This window comes from Haliotis rubra, unplaced genomic scaffold (assembly GCF_003918875.1).
Source record: "Haliotis rubra isolate DU_JTF1 unplaced genomic scaffold, ASM391887v1 Scf941, whole genome shotgun sequence".
NCBI lineage: Eukaryota > Metazoa > Mollusca > Gastropoda > Lepetellida > Haliotidae > Haliotis > Haliotis rubra.
Window position 1 is genome coordinate 207,269 of NW_025767681.1, and position 17,788 is coordinate 225,056.

A 17,788-nucleotide genomic window follows, 5' to 3' on the forward strand; every position below is an offset into this window, starting at 1 on the left:
GCCTGAACGTGTTAGGATGTATTATCAGTCCTTTCGAGTGCGTCTGTATATCCCACCAGCTATTAGATGCTACAATTGCCAGAAATATGGCCATGTTTCAACACGATGTAAAAGTAAAAAAGCCTGTATGTCCCAGGTGCAGTGGTGAGCACAAAGTAGAAAATTGTTCGGAAACAGTATCGAAGTGTTGCAACTGTGGTGGTAGCCACAGTGCTGCCTACAAGGGATGTGAGAAATACAAGGAGGCAGTATCTGTGCAAAGGGTACGAGTAGAGAGTAAACTGTCTTATGCTGAAGCAACTCGTATAGTCAAGTCCACTCAAGCTCCATCTTATGCAGCTACTGTAACCGCCGCTCAGAAATCACGTTCTGTGTCGGTACAAGCCTCACAATCAACAGTTGGAACACGTCCTGTTCCTCTTGCAGCTACATCTGGGTCTAACCCTACCTGCATTTGTAAATGTCAGTCACGAGAGTCAAATTTAAGCCAGAGTGTATCAAATCCATCTGTTACAGCTCAAGTCAGCTCTCCACAGGTAACCAATCCATTTCTTAGTACTTCTCCTCAAACCTTTTTAACGTTCTTGTTTGAGGTGATTTCAGGATGCTTTAATGCAACAACCAAAGAGGAACAGATTAATCGTCTTGTGTCGGCGGCAAAAATACATCTTCACATCGATGTTCCTAGTGATCTGTTGACTGAGGTACATGTGGAGATGAATGATGGATAAAGCATTAGTATTCTTGACCATAATGCAATGGAATGCACAAAGTCTCGTTGCACATGGGGATAATTTAAAGCATTTTCTATCAAATAGGTCACCACTGCCAGATGTTATTTGTGTACAGGAAACTTTTCTTTGGCCAGAGAGTCATTTTAGAATTAATGGCTATTTTGGTCTACGTCAGGACAGACTAACCAGCAATCCGAATACTAAAAATCCTCGAAGAGGTGGTTGTGCTATATTTATTAAGACTGATTTGTCGTATCAGGTTCAAGAATTACCAAATACAGTGTATGAGGCTAACGCAGTAAAACTTCATTATGAGGAAGATAAAGTCATTACTATTGTTAATATTTATAATACAGGTAAGCCAAACGTAGATGAATATCTGAAATTAATTGATCCCAATTGAGGCCCATATTTTATATGTGGGGACTTCAACAGCCATAATATGTTTTGGGGAAGCAACAAGACGGATTATAATGGTCGGATTGTTGAACAATTTTTAGATGAAGCAGATCTTGTCCTTTTAAACGATGGTAAAATGACCCGCATGGATCTTGGCAAATGGACTTTTTCTCCTTTAGATCTATCAATGATATCATCACACATAGCCAGTAAATGTAACTGGGATGTATTTCAGGAAGATGCATTAGGTAGTGACCACTTTCCTGTTTTTACTGAAATTCAGGTTCGACCATATCGTGATTCTTGTGATAAAGTCCCTCGGTGGAAATTCAAGAAGGCTAATTGGGCACTTTTTTCTAGTCTGTGTACTGAACATATCACACCCGATCTTATAAATGGTGATGTTAATATGTCTAATGAAAATATCACAACACAATTAATAAGAATTGCAGAAGAGTCCATTGGAAAATCGTCTGTTAAGAAAGCGGCATTCCCGCCAAAGTCCTGGTGGAATGACAGCTGTGAAAAAGCCAATATCGCAAGGAAAAAGCATATAATAAGGTTCGCCACTCGTCATTGCCATGTGATTTGGCTGATTTTCGTAAGAAACGAGCTACGTTCCAACGTATTGTACGGAGTACAAAACGGTTGAGCTGGAGGGAATATATTTCAAATATTAATAGATTTACATCATTAACTAGTATCTGGTCCAAGGTGAAAACGATCGGTGGAAATAATATCCGTTCACCTATACCGGTAATGGGAGAAGCTGGAGAACTCGTATCAAAAAGTCAGAAAGTAAATGCTCTTGTTAAGCAATTTAAATCTGTTAGCAGTTCTGAAAATTATTGTCATGAATTCAGAGAATATAAACAAGTTTTTGAAACAAATTTTATTCCTGAAATGTCTTCTGCCATGTTGGAAAGTAGCTTGAAATCAATACAGCTATCACTCATGATGAACTTAAGGCAGCCATATCAAGAACACATATAATTCGGCACCAGGCGCGGATGAGTTGTGTTATGAAATGTTTAAGCATATGCCAGATTCTTCTCTAGCTGTTATTCGGGAACTATTGAACTTAAGTTGGTGTTCTGGATCCTTGCCTACGACATGGAGACATGCAATAATAGTTCCAGTGCCCAAACCAGGAAAAGATCCATCACTTCCTGCATCATATAGACCGATTGCTCTCACTTCTAATTTATGTAAAATCATGGAGAGAATAGTTACTACCCGCCTGAACTATTATCTTGAACGAAATGAGCTTCTTACTCACATCCAGTCAGGATTCAGAAAGGGGCGTTCATGTATAGATCAGCATGTTCGTCTGAAACTGAAGCACAGAAAGCTTTTATGCAACCAGGAATACATGTTGTGTGTATTCCTTGATATCGAAAAGGCTTATGACATGATTTGGAGAAATGGTTTGCTTTTTAAATTGTGGAAACTTGGAATTAGAGGCAACATGTTCAAGTGGATATGGTCATTTTTGTCCGAAAGAACCATTCAAGTTCGCATATGTCAAGAATTGTCAGGCGTGCATATGACTGAAAATGGTACCCCACAAGGAAGTGTAATAAGTCCAGTTTTATTTAATATTATGATCAATGACATTTTCGAGGACCTGCCTCTAAACATAAATGCAGCACAGTTTGCTGATGACGGATCGTTTTGGAGACGCTTTGGTAATTTTCAGTTTGTCATAGAATCTATACAAAACTGCTTAAGTAAAGTCAGTACATGGTGTTCAAAATGGGGGTTTAAGATTTCAAAATCAAAATCAGTGGCAATGATGATCACAAGACGTAAGATCCCTCATGATATCAGTTTATCTCTTGGACATCATAAACTGGAAATGGTGTCAGTGTTCAAATTTCTTGGTGTGTATTTTGATCAAAGATTAACATGGTCTCATCACATCACACATTTGTATAACACATGTAACAAGATCATCAATCTATTAAAGTGTATTTCAAAACAAAGTGGGGCACTGATAAGTCAACTATGTTATTGCTGTACAAGGCCCTTATCTTGTCCAGACTTGACTATGGTTGTCAGGTGTATATGTCGGCGGCTAAATGTCATCTTAATAAGCTTGATAGAATTCAGTCTAAAGCTTTGAGAATATGCACTGGTGCATATTGTACAACTCAACCTCAGCTCTTCAAGTTGAATGTTCAGAAATGCCCTTCACCTTCGAAGACAACAGGTATCTTTGAAATATTTCTTGAAAATGAAAACCAAGAACAAACACCATGCAGTCACTGAGATTGTTAATGACTGTGTGGAATATGTCATGTGTGACTGGACTCATGGCAAATTACCCTTTGGCTTGAATATTCAGAGATTAGCTGATCAACATGGTATTTACAACTGTAACCCAGTTGATCCTTCTGCTCCACCTGTCACACCTCCGTGGGTTCTGCTGAAGCCTGGATTGAATTCTGAACTCAATTTAATCGTGAATAAGAGAATGGACCAAAACATAATAAAAGTGATAACTCAAGACTTTCTGTCTGAAAATTATTCTAATTTCACACATATATACACTGATGCATCGAAAGAACCATCCAATAATCGTACTGCTGGGGCTTTTTGGATACCCAATTTATCGATCGCTAAGGTGTTCAGATTCCCTGATTATCTTTCTGTTTTTGCAGCTGAACTTTTGAGATGGGTAGATGAACATGACCATGAAGCAATTATATTTACAGATTCTATGGCAGCAATCAAAGCTATAGAAGCTGGTGCAAATGGATCTAGAGATGACATTGTGCATGAGATATTAAAGTTGGATACATCGTTAAACATGAAGTATATTGCATGCGACATTGTGTGGGTCCCAGCACATGTTGGAATACATGGGAATGAGATTGCAGATAATTTGGCCAAATCCGGGTTACAGTTTCCTGAAGTTGATTTATTTAAATTTCAACCAATCCCTAAAGATTATGAAAATGTTTTATTGAAATCTGTTACAAGGAGTTGGCAACAGTTGTGGGATACAGGCACTACCGGCCGACATATGTACAAACTTAGACCATCACTAAAATCTGGTCATAAAATACGTCGTCGTAAAAGGCGTGATGAAGTTATTCTTTCACGTCTAAGACTTGGACACTGTGGGCTAAATGCCTACAGGAGTATTATAGATAAGACGGTCTCTTCTAAATGTGGCCATTGCAATTTGGAGACGCCTGAAAACATCGAACATTATCTAATTACATGCCCTGGGCATAACAACATAAGACAAAATCTCAGAAGTGCTGTACTTGAGGTTGATGATGTATTCTCATTAGAAACAGTTTTGGGCCCCAATATCATGTATGGGTCTGTGCAACGGGCAGTTTTAGATTTTGTCTCGTCATCTGGAAAATATGATGTAATCTAGACAGGCTCTCGAATGGCTTAGACAGATTTAGTTCTGTGGTTTTAAATCATTTTAACACCCTGTCATCTGAACCTACTGCTTTTTTTATTGAATGAGTATTTCATGTTTCAGAAATGGAAGTGATTACTTAAGGTTTTTAATCCGTAACACGAAGCAGAGGTTATTCCATATATGTATACATCTATCCAAATTAATAGTGTTGTCGTTTCTTTTATCTTAGCTAAACGATTCCTTTTGGCGATGAAATTACATATGATTGTTTATTAAAACAAGTCATTGTGTTGGGCGCAAATAGGCCTCTTATTGGCCCACGTCGCCCTAAAACTATAAAACCAACCAACCAACCAAATAGACTAGAGTCAGCTGACTGTAGACAAAGAGGGAACTACTCCTGTACTGCCACCAACAACATCGGGGCACCTGTCACCCAGAGGGTGGAGTTGCTGGTTAAATGTAATATTTATTTAGCCATTCTATGTGTATTGTAGTTTAGTTAGGTTATAATTTAGCGTAAATATGTTACAATTTGTATTACAATCAAAATCTTGTTCAAGTATAGTGTTGATCTTACAATGTAGAAGTACTCTCTGCTATATGCAAAGGCATACAAACAAACTAAATATCTAAAAAAGGGATACAATCTTGATGACCAGAACTTCTGTTATTGTTTTATGGTAGTTGTCTAAAATCGACATTTTATCATTCAAATAACTCTCCACATGGGTGCAATGTGTAAAGTCCATTTCTAGTGTTCCCTCGCAGTGATATTGCTGGAATACTGTTAATGGCGGAGTAAAACTAAACTCACTCACTCACTCATTGCCAACTGTAAGTGTGGCCTTTCCCTATGTGACACGTTACTGATTCTTGAATAGCCATTATGCTGTTGTACATATACCAGGTTCTCCACGACTTGTTGACTCAGTGTCCCAGCAACTCAAGTTCACCGCTAGACTTGATGGTGACGTGACTGTGTCTGTGTCAGTCCTGGCCTACCCCCTTCCTACATTCACCTGGAGTAGATCAATCAGCACCAGCCAGGACCTCACTGGTTCCTCCAGCCCTGTCTCAGACATCTCAATCACTGCCAGACTACACCTTACTAACCTCCAACAGCAGGACTTCAGAGACTACACTCTTACAGTGGACAATGGTGTAGACGGGTCAGTCACATAGACAGTCAGCATAGTGCCTACAGGTGTGTTATAATTTCAGATTTACTATCGAAGATTACCAAATGTAACTGTTCAATCGTTTTTAACAGAATCTGTGACTGCGTGTGGTAATTGACCATGGCGAGAATCACTCCCTGGTTTCTCTATGTATCTTGTCGAAAACTTGTTACCTGCAACTAAGGAAACATAAGGCTCTCTTATATGAATAAATATATATTTGGTTACTTATTCACAGGTGAGAACATCATCCTGGTTTCGACAAATAATTGAGTGTTTCAAAGATGGAGAATGTATGACCTTATGACTGAACGAATATAAGTATCAACAATAATTTCTGTAAATGTGTGAAATATACTACAAACAAAAATGTTTCAAACACACATAAAGTTGCAATTACTTTAGAGTATAAATAGCCTCACAACGTTTAAGTTTATATATGACTATCATATTTTAGGGTGTTCCCATACTTCGTGTTTGTAGTATATATTTGTGTTTTAATATTAGTACTGCTTATCCTCCAATAAGATATACACAATGAATAGTTTATAAAATATCAGATGGAGTCATCACAAGTTTTCTGGATTCAATGTACACATGCATGTCTGTATTTTGTTGGGTGAGCCTAAGTATGAACATAAGTACGAGGAACATGCCTCTTGGAGAACTGGGGAACCCATGCTTGTTGTTGAAGGCATCTAGCTGGTTCTGATGGTCTAGACTTGGTTGATGCTTGTTATCATGTCCACATTGCTTCTACGGACAGTCATGAAGTCAGTCACCGGATAGCCTGGTAACCATCATGCCACTAGAATATTGCTGACGGCTGAGTGAAAAGACAAAATTCAAAACGTACGATTAGCAATTGTGTGTTATGAAATTTTGATTACATTGTAGATCCACCAGACCAGCAAAAGATCGACGCTTCATTTATAGGGATAATAGCAGGAGCGACAATAGGCGGCATTCTGATTACTTTGCTGGTTGAGGGACTTGTTCTGATGGTGCTGTACAGAAAGGGATACAGATTAAGAAACATACTGAAAGGTACACAGATGGTATTCTGTTGTTGTATGATTGAACATTATATCGAGGTACTAGGTCTTATCACAGACATATATTCCCTTACACTCAGAATCAGAGGCTATCAAGATTTCGTATATCTCATGATGACAAAGGCATATTCACTGTGAGTGTTTTAAGACCATGAATCTCTGGTCCTATTTCTATCTACAGTAAAATTTATCATTCTCTCTTCTGATTTTCAATTGACGTATAGTTTTGGTATTTGACAAATGTGTTTCATATCACATGCCATTTTTTCTCTATTCTTGTTTTCCAGGAGCTGCTCCAAAAAGGTAGTCTTAATGTCAAAATTCAGTGAAACAATGCATGGGCCAGGTATAACTGCGAAATAATGTAGTGGCTTATAATACATTAGCTGAATCAGCATTTTGCACACTGAGGCTTATCATATAATTCCTTTATTTCACTGATCAATAATAAGAAATGTACCTCTATTTGTCGTAGTTCCAGTCATCCCGAACCTGTGGAAATGGAGAACAGAGGATATTCATCTCTAGGTATGTACTGGTTTTTGGATGATTCCCCTGGTTGATAATACAACCGTCTCTGGATCTGTTAGCACTAAACCAATATAATGTGCTTCAGATCAGGTCCATGCTCCAGCGCAGTATTCAAATTTGGAGGAGGAATCAGAAAAACAACAGTACACACAGTTGAAGATGTATGAGAACACAAAAGGTAGATGTTCTATGCTCAATACTGCTGAACTTCAAGTTTTCAAGTTGATTTACTCTCAGCTCTCTCGAGTCCTAGTGAACAAATAAAGCTATAAATTTGCTAAGTTGTTGAAATGTGTTATGAATCTTAACGTCAGTGGATGTTGCGGCAGACCCAAGTACCTATGAAGGCGTGACAGAGACTCCCCCCTGTGACCTATGAGTCCATCAGTACATCGCCATACCAGAACACTGGGGCACATTCTCAAGGTAACCAAACTAGGAAACCCTCCTGGTGATTGAGATCTTCGTCATGAATACACAGTGTCAGTTAGAAAGTGATCAAATGTTAGATATTTTATATTTGGGATTACACTTTCTCCTTAAGTACAGATTCTAGAGGTTTTATTTGGTACAGACAAATCCAGGATTGGAACCCTCAATCTCAGAGTCAGGTACCTAATCGCCAAGTCAGCAATCTAACCCAATCAGACACCACGGCTTCCACAAATGTTTAAATCTGACAACTAGTAGTCTAGATCACGGTACTTTGTCGACCCTCAGACAAATGTAAATTTGCAGACCTCTGTCTTCGACATCGCCATGGATCAACTGTGTCCTTGGAACCTTTAACAGCAGTAACTCAGTGTATATGCCTCCCTCCTGGTTACGTATGATACGTTTGTGTTATATCATATGTTCAGTTGATATCATACGTTTCTTTACTTTTGCTCTGTACTTTTCAGCTCCTCAGCATGAACATGACTAACGAAGCGGACGAGTATACATCGCGACATCAGTTTTCAGTTGCGGAAAAAAATTCTACCTTAAGCTTGATAGCATAATAATCATTTCATCGCTTCTTCCAATTGATGTCGGAGAATGCTGCGCACTACATTGCCAGTTTGCCCCTTGGGATCTCAACTTTTCGTTTAATCATCAATTTCTAATGATATATCCATGTACTTATAATAAGCATTTCATCGCTTCTTCCAACCGATGTCGGAGAAAGCTGCGCACTACATTGCCAATTTGCACCTTGGGATCTAAGTGTTTCGTTTAATCATCAATTACTAATAATATATTCATGTACCTCACTTGTCCGAGCAGCTTCTTTTATAGTGTCGGATATCAATTATATGCAATCTCTTGGTGTGTAATACAGACAATACTGCACTCGTCCTTGTTAGATACCACTTTTATGTCAGCGCGTGTATTTATTAATTGATATATTCTGGTCACTAAAATAATATCAACCGGGAACTCGTTAAGTAGTAATCGTTATTACACAAGATCAATCACAACTAGAGTATGACTATAAATGCAAAGTGTATATGCCAGGAGACGAAGAGTGACCAGTAAATTATGTACCTGTTGAGTTAATTTCTGACGTTGATGGTTGTTATGATTCAAGTGTGTTTTGTGTTCGTTTCTAATAATAAACTTTGAGGTCAAACTCCTTCCTGCTTACTTACAATAGGGGCCATTGGGCACATTTACAGCATCATGTCTCGATTTCCTCATTGTACCAGAATATATATGTATAATTGTTATTCAGCTCGTATTATGTTATTCGGGTTCACAGTGATAAATTTGAGATTACATTCCATGATGGTATTTACGCCGTGGTGTGAGACAGACCTAGTACATGGACATCTGCATTACACGCCATATGAACTGTGACAGATATTTTACGTTGTATAAGGATAGCCTATGGGCGTGCTCTGATAACATACATAGCTCACTCATAACATCAATTGCCAATACGAACACAATGATATGTAGAAACGGAACACTGTCACATGCAGTTTAGCGAACTTAACCGATCGTAACAGTGAGCTGTTATATGATTCTGTAGGAACATAGACATGTATCCAGAACAACTGATTAAATTGTTCCCTGGTCTCTATGGCTATCGGGATCCACTCGCCCTATCACGTGTGTTTTGTGTCCGAACGTAACAGTGAGCTGTTATATGATTCTGTAGGAACATAGACATGTATCCAGAACAACTGATTAAACTGTTCCCTGGTCTCTATGGCTATCGGGATCCACTCACCCTATAACATGGGTTTTGTGTCCGTTTCAAATAGTCATGTCTGTTGTATAAGCTGACCAAATCAGCTTAATTCGCAGTCAACAGAAACATCTACTTTCCTCATAATCATAATACAGAAAACATTTCTCTATTAGCTTGATCTGCGATTTGTGTCATTGCTTTCCAACTAAATAATACTCAAAAATGAAGATATTCCTTTACAATTACACCAACAGAATAAAATTATAATGTTTAGGGACATGTCCCCTGCAAAGTGTTAAAATCTTGGAATTCCGTATGTTCCCATGTGTTACTATAAAGGACGAACACATCTGAAGTGTTTTGTAGATGTTCTGCAGTTTCTGCCAAGAGGACGGTGTCGTTAGCGTACTGAAGTAGCTGGGGTTTAACAAATAGTATCAAGTGTCTGGCAATCAGTACAGGTTACCCAAACCAAATGTTTTCCCATAGACTTCTATAGTAACGTTATATTTAGAAAAAAATAATAATCCAGGCTGTCAACAGCCATTCCATGTACACATGGGTACAGCCTGGCCTTTAAACACACAAATTCCGGCGAGCTTTTCCTGCCGATTTTCCCAGCACAGGAAGCTCAGTTCTGCACCAAATGTCACCTAGTTGAAAATACCTGTAAACACATTAAGCATAAGTCTGGGTATTAAACATGATTACACTAAATACTTAAAATTGTTGTTTGTTTAAATTATTTGAAGGATGTGCGTTTAAAAAACATAAAACTCGTACGCTATTTCATCCAATCACAGCTCTCACATGTCTCTATCGGGCAAGAAGTTTACACACGACACGTGCTTGGCGAACAAACAATTCTGATTTAGTTTAGTAGAACCTGTATTGACACTGTATATACCGCGTGCATGGTTGTCACGTACAAACTCTCTAAGGCCGTTGATGTACACCCTAAAAACTGATAGGCTCTGGAATTCCTTTGCTGACTATGAACAAGTACATGAAACGGTTCTCTAATAATGCTGATTAAAACCTTTTAGATAATTTGACGAAACGTTTGCCGGTGATATTATATGCGTGATCAGAGGCTATTTTGTGTGATGTACTTATCGAAACCCGTAAGCAATCTAACACTGTAAGTCGGCCATATATATGAATATATTTTTAGGACTCAAAAAGATTGACTTCGTCAGGAAAAAGAGCGAGTGGCATGCATGGAGTCAGACAACCCTACTGGATTTACAATGAACACGCATTTCGACAACAATGTGAAGGGTTTTTTAGTCACTGATAAAGGAGACACTTGTGATTTCTGAGCGACGGTTCAAGGTGTAATACCCCTGTACACTCACTAGGCAACTACGAACGAACATGCGGGGTAAACTGGGTCGCATTGCGCAGACGGTATCATATACCATGTCATCGTCAAAGGTCTGCACTGAACCCATCTGAAGCGTTGAGGCGGTAATTTAACTACTGACACCCATACGGGACAAAGGATACATCGTGGATTTGTGTGTAAGAGCATGTGAAGCAATGACACTCGTTATAAATCTGTTATTTTTCGTGAATGCGATCCTCTAGTCAGAAAAGAAATATCAGGGTTTTATGTTAAAATGGGTAATCACTGACATTATTCCAAGGCCTCTCTTCAGTCATAAAGTCATGGACTGACGTATACATAGATGCATGTGAGAGACATCAACATACTGTTAAAGTGTAAGAATCATTCATTGTAATCTTCTTACATTTTATGCCTGCTTGAACTGGGAGTTTCTGACGGGGAACCGAGGTCCCCGAGGTCCACCATCATGTCAGTAGCATTATCAGTTGTACCAAGTGAAATACATGAGAAACATTTGGGCTAGGACATTGCATCTATGTTGTAAAATGATCTTGGTTGTGTCTTTAGTTATAAGCAACTGCGCATTTTCACTTGTAATAATTCCAAATAACAACAAGACAACAACAATATAAGGGAATAAATAATAATGCAATTAATAAATGTGTGTGTGAATAAGCTTTTGTGTGGAGTCATCCATCCACTCACCACTCACTCACTCACTCACTCACTATAAAACTTGCTTTTAGTCACGATGTGGCTGACAATGTTGTCCATGTGACTTTAAATCTTAACTTACTCACTCACTTGTACTAAACATGGCTTAGGAATATTTGACTCGGTTATTTTTAGAAACTACAGAACTACTTGGATGTTTATAGACCTGCACATTACATCCCTGTTTGGTGGTACATTTGCTGGAACCAGCAATATATCTCTATGTCCACTACTGCACAAACATCCAACACAACACAATGGCAACACCACCAACAGCGACAGCACACCCATCCGAAACGTCCGAGCCTCCATCTGGTGCAGCAGGTAAAAGAAGGGATGTATATGTTTGAGGGGTTCTTCAAAGACGAACGGGTTAAATTCTTGCAGGTTGTAGTTCTTGTCATAGCAGAGGTATGCGCAGTCAATAAGCAGTTTAAATTGATATTGCATTTATTGAAACAGACTTGGAGAAGGATTATCGTTACACGTGACAATTCAACAGCAGAATTTGTAAGTGCATGTTCACATGTCATTAAAGAAATAAACAACAGTTAAATTGTATACTCAGCCAAAACTATGATAATATGTCCCTTCGAGTCTTTCACTATAGTTAGTCACTGCAGATGATCAAGACCGATTTATATCGCTGACTTTTTGTGTTTGTATTACACTGTGGGTACTATCTCACGTGCAAACCCGACACGCCTGTAAAGCTTTTCACCATTACAAATAATATATACTATGTGGTTATATGATTAAGAATCATGCAGGTCATATGTAATGTGCTATTGCAAAGAACAAGTCTTTTTAATATATAAAGTCAGATATATATCTCAGCAGGCGTAAAATACCTCTTTCAATTCTGAAGGAGCAGTATTCAATTACATTATGCTGCATTATGACGAGTGCAAAAGTCGGTTTTGTTCTAGCTAAAAGAAGCATGTCATTGTTGAAAAAGATATCAATACGGCAAACACAACGACTGGTTAATAACTCAAGTCTCAGCAGGTATGTACAATGTATATACTTTTATCACAATACTTCTATAACATTACTTCCGTGTTGAGCTACCTGGATACACACACTGACTGGTTAATAACTCAGGTCTCAGCAGGTATGTACAATGTATATACTTCTATCACAATACTTCTATCACATTACTTCCGTGTAGAGCTACCTGGGTACACACAATGACTGGTTAATAACTCAGGTCTCAGCAGGTATGTACAATGTATATACTTCTATCACAAAACATGTGTCTATGTTTACTGCTTTCACCATGTTGAACATGTCAACTTTGAACGTTTATTTTTCATGACATTGTATAGGAATAACCCACAATGTCTCGATATACTCGTATACGTTGCGTATACGTTCTGCAGTTACAGATATACATTCTTCTACGTTGACCCGTCTTCTACTGGCAAATGTGTTGCTTATGGATGACTTATCTGTACGTGATTGGTTAATTAAAACACCTGTCATCACAGGTATTGTGACTGATCAGACACTGTTGGGACTGGAGTTGTTTTTAACCTAACGACCATGCAGAGTTATGTCCCTTGGCCCACACTACCAAAGTTCCCAGCTTGTGTCCACTCTACGTAGGACATCAGAATGACACTGCTTCAGTAGCTGATGTTGATATATGTCTACATCTTGTCTCATTGGAAATGTTGTACATAGCAATGGGCGAGAAATTCCGTTTCATTTGGCGTCTTAAACGCCGAAGGATTCGGTGACGATATTGAAACATGTCCTGTTGATGATGTTTTTATGTCAGTGTTTAGTACACAACTGTTTATATTGTCAGGTTGATTGTCGTATTTACAGTCATTGGACTACCTCTGCTACCTTACTCATCAATCCATTGGTCGTGGTTTTGAAGACCACATACTACCGTTACTATTCCTGTTTTCTTGAGCACTATGCTCGGTGGTAAATGTATAGAAACTAGGTGTTCCGAGACAGATCAAGCTGACATGATGTGTATAGTGTGAAGCAATCATACATCACCAATATACTGTCATGTGGTTTAAAGGATAGGCTACATAACTTTCAATCCTTCTCCGTTAATACGCATATGTTCATCTGAATCATCCATACGATGTGAACACGTCTCTACTGTTATGCATAATGTAACACACTGACAACTGTGATCACACACCCACTATCATCCTGGCGTAGTATAGACAACCAGATATGTGATCCTTTACATATAAGCATCTCTCCTTGTCACTTAAAACATTATCCATGATAAATGTCAAACCTGTATTCCAGATCTCACCGAAGTACCAGACGACAGGAATGATGAAGATAATTTGTGCTGCAGTATTATATCTGAGTGCAGGTACCTGTCACACGTGTGTTTCTTTTTGTTTCTTTCGGATACTATTCTTGCTACCTTAAATACTTGAGATAAATACATGTCAAACAGAGTGTTTCTCTGCTTGGTGTGACGTACGGTCCTGCTTCAAGAAAGACCTTCTAAGTAACTAAATATTTTCTTTCTTCAGGTTTCAATCAGGTGCACCCAGTGCCAGTCCAGTGTTGTCTGCAGTGTCTGACACAGCCAGGTTCAGCTGGGAGATTCCACAGGGAGGTCTGGGTACTGGAGTTACATTCTTTACTGTCAGTCCTGCTGATGACACTGTGCTCATAGAATTTGATGATGAGTCAGTCGAACTAACCGCCAGCTACAGAGACAGACTGGTGTACCAGGGGAACAGAGCAGCCAGGAATGTCACCTTCACCCTCAGCAACATCCAGACATCAGATGCAGGGACATACACGTGTGGGAATGGAGGGACCACTGATGTGATACAGAACTGTGGACAGAAGCTTGTTGTCCTGGGTGAGTGGTTACTTAACAAGAGTTATTATTATCATTCCTGCTATACACATTCAGATGAGACATACATAAGCATACCTCAACAGAAGTTATTCGATATCAGATAACTCTGGATTAATTCAGATGCAGGGACATACACGTGTGGCAGTTGATACACAACTGTGGATAGCAATTTGTTGTCCTTCATGAGAGGCTATAACTAGGTCTTGTTTAGTAGCCGATGGAAAAGAGTCTGTACCTGTCTTGCCCCACAGATATATCCAAATAGAAAATATAAGTATGTTAGTAAGACGTGTTGGGTGTCACCGTAACTTCTATCAAAGAAACTGAGGAAACGCATATAACTGACTGTCGTTGCATCTAACTGAACTGTAAGCATTTATCCTTAATTATGCTGATCGATAATGCCAGGATATATATCATATCCAGTCCAGACGGCAGTCGTGGTTCAAATGAAATATATCAATATCTATGCGAACAAAGATAATTTGATACGTTTGTTGGCATGTGTGATCATATGACGGGTAAGAGTTTTAACCTAATTACACTGGGCTACTGAACAGAAATGCCTTTATCAAAATCTTTCTGAGATCTCAATTATTGAAATATCCATCGTATGTCTCGTCAACAGTCTTGTTCACCTTGTTCACATGCCACTAAAGGTGAAGTGTAATAAAATATTTGCAAACCTATAACATACCACCGACAAACAATAAAGTAATACCATGTGTTAATACAAGAAAGAAGTTACGAGTGCATCACGGACGAGAGGCGTCCCTTGATTTCACGAGGTACCTGAGCAATTCCATTCAGAAAATGAACCTCCAGCAAAGATCTGTCTAATAAGTTCACGTCACCATCATAGAGACACCCTGCAGGACTGTATATAGAAATAGACTTAGAATATACATGTATCAGTTATAATGCCGAACATATTTGCATATACATGAATGTATAAAACGACTGATAATGTTGACTTGATAGCTGTCAATATACTCACAACAGCCATCATCGTCGACGTCACAGAACAAATTGTTTTGTCACGACTCTCACTGTGAGAAGCCTATTCCGTATTACCACCACCATCTTGATGTTGGAGGAATATTTCTGAACGTTTCGCAAATCATACTCAGGTGTTCGTCCGTTATATCGCTACTTCTTAGTTTTATAATAAGAACCTCTTGTACACGCCCCAAATTTACATATGAAGAATTTTGATAGGTAAACCCACAACACCTGGTCGTCCACCTGTGTCAACAACACCTGTCTACAACCAGCCAGTGACCTTGACCTGCAGCTCCACCTCTACCACTGTCCCATCTGATCATGGTCTGACCTTGACCTACACGTGGCAGCGTGACAACACTGACATCACAGTTACCTCCCCGGGTTCCCCGTACACCTTCACAGTGAGTTCCCGGGATAGTCACAGCTACAGATGTAGAGCGAGAGAAAGTCAGGGTTTGGAATCAGAGTGGAGCCAGGTGTACTACATGGAGCCGCAGTGTGAGTACAACATGGACAATACTGATAACTTTAACACTCAGTCATAAAGCAAAAGTGTAAAACTGCCCGCCTGTATTGGTGTACCAAACACTGACATTAACTACTGATATGTGGGCTTGCTGCTCTCATGTTTTATCGGTGATTAATTAGTTTGCTCAATAACTTATTCACCCAGTGAAGGGCCGACATTTTGCCTGGATGGTCAAATCGAGAGAGTTGAAAGGGTTTAATCCGAATATAGGTGTTTATAACCCAAAGCAAACCTCATGTGTAACTGTTCTGACTTAAGACGTCAGTTTAATTACTTTAACGGATTTTGTCGCGAACGTTGATAGTTAGTGAGGATTTTTTCTGTATTCGTGAAAGTCATTAGTGTCGCAAAACCATAATTAGCACCTAACCCATACCATATAATCCAATGAGTGGATCATCTCTCGGGCTCTACAATGAACAGCGTGTGATTTTATGTGGGGAGACTATTACTGATATACTGTTCTCTTCCAACTGAATGTTTTACTGGAAAGCGTGTACAACAGAAAGAATTATGTCAAAGCTACCAATCTTACCTTTTACAAGTTATCGCATTGTCAAATTCTATAAATCTGTTTCATTGATTCATTTCGTCTCACAGCTCATAGTCATGAACACAACTACAAGAAGTATGAAGATCATATCTTAATTACTTACTATGACTCAACGGACTTGAAAAGGACATGTTACCAATCACTGAATCACATCACGTTTTAATACAACCAGTTAGTCAAATAGTTTTTGAATATGCTCTATCCAGATGATTCCATACACCATCAAACGGTTGTAATTATGGCGTATATGTATGTCTTGTTTTAAATCGTCCCATATGACCATTTATTCCAGACGGCCCCTACCTGATCTCCCTGACCCCCTCCACCTCCTCCTACACTTTGACCGAACACCAGGCTCTTCCATCAATCACGTGCTCCGCCCTCTGTAGACCCGGATGTAACTACAGGTGGATACACAATGGAACATACTTCAGCAGTGGAGCCGTGCTCCAGGGACAAGCTGACAGATCCAAGACAGGCTCCCACAGATGTCAGCCTTACAATACACACGGGAGTAGTGACAGCGTTACAGTCAGTGTTGATGTTCAGTGTAAGTATATAGTCTACACTGGTGACATTACAGTCAGTGTTGATGTTCAGTGTAAGCATATAGTCTACACTGGTGTCAGTTTTACAGTCAATGTTGATGTTCAGTGTACGTATGTACTATATACTTACACCTGAACATCAACACTGACTGTAACACTGTCACTAGTGTAGACTATATACTCTATAGCCTACTCTGGTGACAGTGTTGCAGTCAGTGTTCCGTGTACCATACTGCTTTCAATGTTTAGCCATTTCGTATTAACCAATACCATGTCAATGATGCAGTCGTTCTCATTTTCAGACCCAGCCGACATAAGCACTTTTACCGCCAACTCTCACAGTGGCTCAGTGACCATTAACGAGTCTGATGTAGTGATCTTGAGCTGCCAGACTGACAGTTATCCAAAGTCCTTTATCAGGCTACTAAATGGATCTGAGGAGTTGACACGGGCAGATAACTCTCTGACAGCAACATAGAGACTGGAGTCAGCAGACTGTAGACAAGGAGGGAACTACTCCTGTACTGCCTCCAACAACGTCGGGGCACCTGTCACCCAGAGGGTGGAACTTCTGGTCAAATGTGAGTAATTTGTATTTCAGCAAATGGTGGTTACATGTGTACAGGTACAGGTGATTGTCAGTAAAACATAATTATTTCACACTCTTTATTGGCGGGCACAAGTAATCCCTTTGGATACAATGCTCGCATGGTAGTGCTATGATTATACTCATGTATGGTTTTAGATATGTCTTTGTCTGTAGCTAAGAAGTA

The 17,788-nt window shown here is 39.2% G+C and overlaps 1 protein-coding gene across 1 annotated transcript in view; it reads left to right on the plus strand.

Moving 5' to 3' along the window:
* The window catches only part of LOC124264773 (hemicentin-2-like), a 255,580-nt gene that overhangs the window by 165,745 nt on the left and 72,047 nt on the right, over nt 1-17,788 (plus strand). The window contains exon 10 of the mRNA XM_046699558.1: nt 16,760-17,017. Within this exon, the coding sequence (XP_046555514.1) occupies nt 16,760-17,017 (258 nt within the window). The remainder of the gene's footprint in view (nt 1-16,759; nt 17,018-17,788) is intronic.